We start from the raw sequence: 9,068 nt of genomic DNA, 5'->3' as shown, positions 1-9,068 counted from the left end.
CTGATTGCCATGCTCAAGTAAAGTTTTAACTGACATCATACTGAAACAACTCAAACTTCAGAGGAATTTCCTATCATATCAAGAACAGCAATTTAGTAGTTTAGGTTAGCAGCTTTTTTTAGACAAGTGGTACCTTACCAGCACATTCCAAAGAATACAGAGTCCTTTTGTAGAGCAGCCATAGTCTGGAAATAAGTTCAGTCCTTTATTGGATTTAAAGCTTTATTTATAGAAAGTTCACTGCATTAATGGCAGCAATATTTGCATTGTATTTGAACTCAGCACTAATAGGTTAATATTTACACTTAGATAACATTTAAACCAAAACAAATTAAAAACACAGCCACAGTTTTAGAGCAGAAAGACAGATATAAAAGTTACAGACAGACAAACTTAATAAAAGAAATAACGATTATTTCACTCTGGTTGATTTAGTCCAAAGGTCTATCATTTCTTAATCAGATAAGCAGGAAGAGTGGATTTGTCCAAGTTGTCAAAATATGGATGGTTCAAGGCCATTTTGCCAGAAATTCTTTTTGCAGGATCATAAATTAACATTTTCTGGAAGAAAAAGGGAACACAGTTACTCCCTCATGAAATGGGAACTAAAATCATGTTAAATAGGTAGATATTTAAGCATAGTAATAATCAAGTATCCATAAAGACAAGTTTTCCCACTATGTTCAATGATTTCTCATAGAAGGGAGAAGTTATTTCTGCCTACAAGTCAGTAGTACATCAGTAGTAGTGTATAACATCTCAGAAAGTGAAGAAACACATTTATTCTCCCATTCAATAACCAAGCCCATGCATGTATTGGGGTACCATATGCACTGAACTAAATCCAGAACTAGGCATCAAGTGGCAATACTTATTAGTCTCAGCTTCTCAACTAAAGGAAATTAATAATTGCTTTAGGCTGTTAAAGCACAAAATGCTTACAAGGACAAGTGGTCTTATGCTTGTTTTGTTAAACTGACATTAAAGAAGCTGATGTCAAATTGCTTCTAGTCAGCTTGGTGCAGCTATTTACAGTTGAAATACAAGAGTGATCACTCAGTTACAGAATCCAAACCGGAAAGTAGTATACAAGCAGGTAGAACTGAAGAAACCCAGAGCTTTAAAACCTGAGTTTCTTTGCAATAAGTTACTTCAGCTGAAGACCTCAATAATAAAGTTGATGTGAGCAAATAGAGGGGATGCCATAGACCCTAAAATAGCCCCCAGAACTTTCTAGAACAGGCATGAGATTTGTTCTGCTAGCAGTTTAAAAAAAAAAAACCCACAAAAACGAAACATCTACAGTTTATATCATACAAGGGGCCAAAAAAAAAAAAAAAGGAATGAAGGAATCATTCAGCAGTTTTCTGCTAGACCTAAAACTAGCAAAGTTTCTGCAAATTTTTTGCTTTTGCGTCTCCTTACTAAAGGAAAGTACATTTCCAATTCAAGTAATCATGATTCTACCCACTGCTTCTCCCCCATCCCCAAAATATATTTGTCTTCCAGAAGAAAAGCTTAACCAGTATTACTCGGCCCAGTATTCAGTTTGACATTTAACTATCTTTAGACTTCATCCTACAGGGAGTCTTCCAAGTTGATTTAAATCACTGAATTTCCATTTATATTCTCTGAACTCCTGCCAAATGCAACACTGTTTCTAGATTTAACCTTGCATGTCCAATTTTACCTTGTGACAGGTTCCCATTAGCTATATCCCAGAACAACAGTATCCTATAGCTAATACTGATATCAAAGATTCTCTTAAAATTGACTCAGACAAAAATGGGCAAATTTCTTTGGAAAAGGGATGCTGTGACATTGAGGCTACAGCACTTGAGCTGATAGATTAAGTGACCATTTCTTCTCTGAGCAGTCTGGAACATAGCTTTTCCTGCAACTTGGTGTCTGATAGACCATAGCTTTTGATGACAGCCATTAAGTGCTTTGAAATGCTGGCAACAGCAGTCATTTAGCTTATAAAGGTCTTAAGTTTACAGCCTCACTCAAGCAATTGGTTTTAACACAAAAACATTGAACCCGTTTTCAAAGATAGCTATTTTACATACTACTGCCATCTGCAATAGTCTATAGAAAGAGAAATTAACATTTTCATTGGCACATCTCAGCTTGTGCTCTAGAATGAAATATTCAATTTTGTTGCCTTTAAAGTTATATTACTGCTTCAGGCTTAAAAGTGCCATAGGAAACTTAAATGGATTCCAGATGCCTAAGAATTCAGCCATACCATTGTTACCAGGCATTAATAGGAAGCTAAAATTTCAATGTTTATTATTTTAAGGCAAAACTATACAAGATTTTACAGAATTTAATATGCTTTGAGATTAGTATTGCATTAACACCATTTGAGGAACTGGGGGGGGTGCCTTTATTAGCAGCAGCCCAAAACATTGGTTTTATACAGTGAAGCCACAACTAAGCTCAGATGAGTAGGCCAGTTACACAACTGTATCAACAAGATTTACTTGCCTGTTCAATTGCTTTTAGTTTGTAAATACAATCACTAACAATTCTACTTCAAACTAATTTAATAAGGATGCTGTCAGTGGACACAGAGGAATTATTCCTGGCTTAAGTCAGTTATCTCTGTAAAACAATACTGCTACAAGGTTCAGAGAACTATCCAAAACAACTATATGTTTAACAAATGTTGTTCAGGTTGTCAGTCTGAACTGTGACTATGTTCTCACAAAGAAAAATGGTGAGAAATTGTGGTCATCTGAGCTTCTTGGGTAACACTGCTTCATTCAGAGTATTTTGCCATAGCCATACCAATATGGGTAATAAACTACTTTGTTCGTGACCACATAAAACATGATCCAGCTACATAGATAACTGCTGTACAAGGTTCCCCTTGTACCAAGATGGTTCTGAAGTTTCAGCTTACCTTAAGACACATAGAGCACCCACCCCACACCCCCATATGCAAGTCTGCACTGCATAAATGCAGCTTTAGGAGAGCCAAAGGGTAAGTCACCAAGGTACATTCTTACATGTAGGTACATCTAACATCACACTTAAGATGTGATCTAAATTAGTCCGCAGTGGCAGCACATGAGCTGGAAGAGCATTAAATGGAAAAGCCTAATGAAGACCTTGTCAAATAAAAGCTTAGCATGGTAGTTCAACTGCACAGTCACAGAACTTAAAGTAAGCTCACACTAGACACAAACTGTACCAATTAAAAGTTATACCGCCACAGCCAAAAATCTTTAGCTCAAAATTTGAAGGCAGTTGAGACAGACACTACAGACTGACTTAAACCAAGTCCCTGGTTTCACAGCTAATCAATAAATTCAGCTGTTTCCATCATTGTTTATTCAGGTAAGACCACCATGAAAGCTTAACCAAGATGAGCCCACCAAAATTAATCCACGTCCTACCATACAAGAAAAACATTTCCAACCGGATCAACAGTCATACAGCCACATCACAATTAGTGCTGGCACCAGGAAGGTGACAGTTACAATTTATGGGCAGGAGCCTTCACTTAGACCTGTTTGTAAAAGCTCATCCTCACTTTCAAGTTGTACCCGGCTTATTAGTATAGAAAAGCTAAGGCATAATTGCTTAATGAGAAGAATAGTAGTCTAGTCATCTACTATCTATGAAAGAGGTGAGTGAATGTCATACAAGGTGTCAATTCTACAAGAATGACAGCCCATACCACTGCTGATGGTTTGAAGATCTCCATATCTTTATTCTAGCCAAGACTGATTAGTATAGTTGAAACAACCTGTTCATCTTCTTAATCAGCAGTTTAAGACAGACTACTTACAGACAGCAGATCAAGTCCATCTTCATCTAAGTTTTTGACATGTGTTCCAAGGCTGCCAGGTTTCCATTTGGGGAACGTGTTTTTATAGTCTTGCAGGGATTCCACTTCAGGCCATACGTCATTGTTGGGGGTCCCTAAAGCTCTATGCAAGCATAAGCAACATATTAAGCAGTTTAGTCTGAAATCTGTATGCACTACTGTGGTTTTAATAGGCACACAGCACTGTTGTGCAATGCTGCACAAGTAGCAAGGAGAGGTTCACCCTGACATACCTGAAGATTCTGAAGAGCTGGTCAATCTCTGAGTCCCCATGGAAAAGTGGCTTTTTAGTTGCCAGCTCAGCAAATATGGTACCTATGCTCCATATATCCACAGGAGTAGAGTAACGAGCAGAACCTAGCAACACCTCTGGAGACCTGTACCACAGTGTCACTACCTATTGAACAAGGAAATTTCTTTTTTTATAAGTTTATAGAATTAGGTCCTCTAATTGACTGCAAGCACAATGACTTATTCATTATTAAGCAGCATTCACAGGTTTTTTTGTTAAAATAATAGCCAGTGCTACCAGTTTTAGTGAAAAGACTAGTTTCAAACTTCATTTATAGACAAACATTAACTCCATTGCAGTAGTTTCTACTGCAAGCAAAGCAGTTGCCTACACCACTTCCCAAAGAGCAGGAAGCCTTTAGCACCTAGCCACTAAAACCCTCAAACCTGACTACTTTGTGAAGCAAAAATGCCCTTACAAGACAATAAGCAACAAGTTCTGGCCCATCTGATGCATTGTGGAGGTAATAATAGTGGGATTCATAAGATGCTTTGGAACCTTAGAGTAAAACCACAATCAGGGAGATGGAAAGCTATTGAGTAACTTTTTGATAGTTAAGTTTATGACTTCAAAAACTCCCCGATTCTATTTTAGCTGTTTCATATTCAGTTATTACTAGGAAGGCAGTAAGCATTCTCTAAATCACCAAGAGGGTGTTCCAACTCACTTCATGAGTGTATACGCGCACTGGAATTCCAAAGGCTCGAGCCAATCCAAAGTCCGCCAGTTTAATCACCCCCTTGTCATCTATTAAGAGATTCTGAGGTTTTAAGTCTCTGTGCAGAACTCTTCTTGAATGGCAGAAGACAATACCTTGCAAGATTTGATACAAGTAACTCTAGAAGGATGAAGTGGGAGAAAAAAAGGAGTAACCTTTAGTACAAGTTAGTGTTCTGCAACATGAAGCTGTTCCCTCACATTAGCTCTCCCCATAGTAGTAGGAAATACAGATCCAAAGTATTGCAGATATTAACTCTATCAATCATAAAGCCACACAAATTAATTCTTTATGTAACCTTAAAGCAGTTTAATTTCAGTAACAAAAAGAATTTGAAGTGGCATTTGAGAGCAAAACTCACATTCATCTTATTATCCACAGCTGGTTCTTTAACCTTTCGTTTCTCCTCAAGGAGTTCATTATACTGAAAATAAGAGCTGCTTACACCTTTGCAGGTCATCTTTAGATTAATTTCTCTTATATTAAGAAATTGTCCTCATTACCTTAACACGTGAACGATCCAAATACTGGCCAGATGGAATAGTATCCAAGTATTTCTTGAGATCCATGGAAAGGAATTCAAAGACGAGGTACAATCTTGAATCCTGCATGAGAACATCCTGAAGACTAAAAATCAAGTATACGATCAACTCCATTGCAAAATAAATGGACTCAGTTACATTTCCCCTCTCAACAGCAATACAAGCTGACAGTTCCAGGTTCCTATCATGAAAGTCTTAAAAAAAGCTTTCGGTCTTCAAAGATTAACAGACTTGGTGAGTTATACTGTCATCTGGAAAATCAAGTACATCTGAAATAGTGTCAGATTGAGATAAAAACCTATATGCTTCCCCTTAAACTTAGGTTCCCTCCTGCCTAAGTGTCAGGCACAGGAAGTCTGAGGAAAAAATATTGTTGCCTTTAAAAAAAAAAAAAAACAAAAACCCAGACTGAGTATTGGTGCCTAGCTTCTACGTGAAGCTGGCTTATTACAGCCGAGCCTGAATTACCAGGAGGGTTTAAGGGAATATTACAATAGGAACCCAGTAGACACAGCAGGATTTGCACAGGTTTTTAAGTATCTCCTTCATCCTTAATAGATTATAAGGGTCCCTAAACCCAAGCATATGTACACTGAGACACTGCATGGCTGGAACTTGGCCAGTTTTAAGTCACATTAGAGATAAAGTATTTTGCTGCATCAAAGCGCAAGTAAATATTTTGTGGGGAAGACAATAGATGCAATCAATTCTACATGTCAAAGAGGCACTGATGGAAGTTTCACTCATAGCTTAGATGTGCCAGCTATGACAGCATCATAACACAACACATAAATCTCTGCTATAGAACAGCAAGCAAGTGACTGATGACAGAGGCTTACATAAGAACACTAAAGTCAAATGGTCTATTCCAAGGTGGCAAATAAAATGCCACTGACTGACTAAAGTAACGGCTTTAACCAGTTTTCATGAGGTACACTGTCTCCATTCTGACAATAACCACTCTGAAGATAATTTACATAAATTACAAAAATCAACAAGAATTTGAGACTACTAGAACTGGAAGAGGCAGCATGAGGAAATCTTAATTAGAAAAAATTAAGGGGATAAACACGGGATTTGGGACTACAGCTATTTGCTGCAAAGCAGACCCTGTATTAAGCAGAGTGAGTAGCCCTCACCTCACTAGAATGGTGGAAAAAATTTCTTACCTGAAGGGACCTAGTGCCCTTCAAAGGGTTTAGCTAAATACCAGTATATGCATACCAGACTATATTGGGATGATGCAGCTCTTTTAATAAAGAAATTTCTCGGATAGCAGTACTCGGAACACCTTCCTCCTCACTTTCTAGACGTATTTTCTTCATTGCAACCACTTGGCCTGTGGTTTTGTGCCGACCTTTATACACAACACCATAGGTACCTGAACAAAAAGACAGTGAAACATATAGGAAACACCAGCTTCAGGTACAGATAAGTCTTCGCAAATAAGAACTGCCAACATAGGCAAGAGTCCTTGCAATCAAGCATTTTTTGTTTAATTATTTGGCTTGATTACAAACTACTACTTAGTTTGGGCAATTTTACCATGCAATAGTTTTGTTTGTTTAAAGCATGCCACCCATAAACAGTATCACTTGTTAGGACAGGGTACTTAGTAGCCTAAGTATGAAACTTGAATATGTGGAAGGTGTAGTTGTAAAGTCAGATATTATTTGAGTTCTGGGTTGATTAACTTTCAGGCAAGATCACTATACCTCTTCATCTCCAAGGGGTTATGATTTTGCCATTGATACATCATATTAAAGTGTTAAAGGTTTAGCTGCAAAAAAAGTAGTGCTCCCTCTGCAGCTGGAGAAACTATCCATCCATTGGTCAGATCTATAGAAATACCTCTAGCACAATCCTCAGTGCAGGAGAGAGGGTAGTGCTGTGGGTCTCAGCAGAAGCTAAAATTAGAACCAGTAGTAAATCGCAAATCAATAACCTATTTTAATCATCAGTGTCCACAGAAGCAGAACCCTCAACAAACCAAGACAGTGTATGTATTCTCTTTTCATCCTTCTTGAAGCATTAATCAGATTAATCTCAAACAAACTAGTTTCAGCAAGAAAGATTCATGCACAAGGCTTCAGTTACAAAGCTTTGTTATAAGATTCAAGCCCATATGTTTTGCGATTACCTTAAAGAGCGCCTTCTTAGAGTAATGTACCGCAAGTTCTCAAGTCTACATAAGGCTAAAGCATTATAAAACACACTACATAAAGCTTCTACATTTAACTTAGGCTAGATTTCCAGTGAAAAGGGGGTTTGTGACTAACATCTGCATTGAAGCAATCTTCTTAGTGCCTTACAGCAAATTAATTGTTAAAATTCACTTCTCCAGAGGTTTACAATCTGCTTTCTCTTGACAGCCATATTGACCAGATATGATCTGAGCAGAACAAACCACAAGCCACTACTCCCTACCAGCAGCTCCAAGCAAAATAAGTATACCATGCAGTGCAACTTCAGAAGCAACTAGTAAAAAAGTTCATACACAAAGGAATGGAGGAGCTTCCTAAATTGATAAGCTGGTTTCGGGCCTCAGAACATACTTTTTCCCCCCTCTTGGAGGAAAATTACACCATTAGCCATCAATATAAAGGTAGACTCTTCTCAACACTGATCAGTTGTTTCAAACAAGTCATGTCAACTTCAAAAGAAGGGCAGTCTGAAAGCTTTCATGTGTAGAGATAATTACCGCAGTAAGCCACAGGCTTATTTTGCTAGTTAGTTGAATCTCAATAGTTCCTCTAATAGCCAGAATGCACAGAGCTTCTATGACACTTGATAATTCAAATCGTGGGGCATTACAAGCCTCATGGTTCTCCATACTTACCTTCCCCAATCTTCTCTATTTTTGTGTAATCATCCATAGCTATGGTTATCCCTGAAACAAACAGGAAAAAAAACCATGAGGGTGAGTTGCTGTCCCAAACACACCCAAGACACTGAAATTATGCCAGGTCTTTAGAAGCTAATTTTGTCTTACATAATTAGGATGTAACATGGAACACTTACCGTTCTCCTCAACAAAAACACAGGTTTTTATTCAGGGTTCTGACTAGAAAAACTACATCCCGAAGGATGAGTGGGCACCAACTCAAAGGAGAAAGATGCTTTTGTGAAGAAAGCCCATGCAAGCAACTGAAAAAAAACACACCCTACTCACTAGTTTTATGTAGTTACTCACTAGCGGGAACCCTACTATCTAAAATTCACAGGGTTTGATGTTAGCAACATAAGGAAACACCAGCCCCGTATCATTTGGTAAGTACACAGCACAGTCTTCAGAGCTACAAATCTAAACTACGTTAACAGGCACAAGATGCTAGGAGCCATCAGCACCTGGTGGAAACGGCACTTCATGCCTTCCATGCTACTCTTGACCTCCTCCTTCACTGAGCACAGCTGAGCTTTAATACCAGGTTCGGAGGCGTTGCGAGGTAACCAACGAATCTGTAGCTACCTGCCGCTCCAGAGGAGGTTTCCGATTTCAGGCAGTCACTAAGCAAGCGAGGAAGGGCAGCGAGCGCTCGCCCCGAGCCCGCTAACCGCGCAGCCAAGGTCAGGAGCACGCTTCCATTTCGGTCCGGCTACTGTCACAGGTCGCATCGCCTCGAAACCGGGCCCGCGTACCGGCTGGAGCAGCTGGCGCCCTGCCCGCCTCCCCGCCTG

At 38.8% G+C, this 9,068-nt stretch overlaps 1 protein-coding gene across 3 annotated transcripts; it reads right to left on the bottom strand.

The window, feature by feature from the left end:
- Positions 1-220: 220 nt before the first annotated feature.
- On the bottom strand, positions 221-8,308 carry CDK1 (cyclin-dependent kinase 1). 3 transcript variants are annotated; one of them, XM_010567897.1, is made up of 8 exons: positions 8,230-8,266; positions 6,694-6,771; positions 6,400-6,407; positions 5,358-5,468; positions 4,798-4,968; positions 4,072-4,136; positions 3,800-3,941; positions 221-561 (listed from the first exon to the last, which is right to left on the bottom strand). In XM_010567897.1, the coding sequence occupies exons 1-8, from the start codon at positions 8,264-8,266 to the stop codon at positions 448-450; spliced, it is 726 nt and encodes a 241-aa protein (XP_010566199.1). In that variant the 3' UTR covers positions 221-447. The 3 variants fall into 3 exon arrangements, with proteins under 3 accessions (XP_010566199.1, XP_010566197.1, XP_010566198.1); XM_010567895.1 differs by lacking the exon at positions 6,400-6,407 and having other exon boundaries at positions 4,072-4,235; positions 5,352-5,475; positions 6,615-6,771; positions 8,230-8,308; XM_010567896.1 differs by lacking the exons at positions 4,798-4,968; positions 6,400-6,407 and having other exon boundaries at positions 4,072-4,235; positions 5,352-5,475; positions 6,615-6,771.
- Between the last annotated feature and the right edge of the window lie 760 nt (positions 8,309-9,068).

This window comes from Haliaeetus leucocephalus, unplaced genomic scaffold, assembly GCF_000737465.1.
Source record: "Haliaeetus leucocephalus isolate CR32 unplaced genomic scaffold, Haliaeetus_leucocephalus-4.0 Scaffold229, whole genome shotgun sequence".
NCBI lineage: Eukaryota > Metazoa > Chordata > Aves > Accipitriformes > Accipitridae > Haliaeetus > Haliaeetus leucocephalus.
The sequence above is the reverse complement of the archived record's forward strand: the minus strand, read 5'-3'. Positions and strand labels throughout refer to the sequence as shown.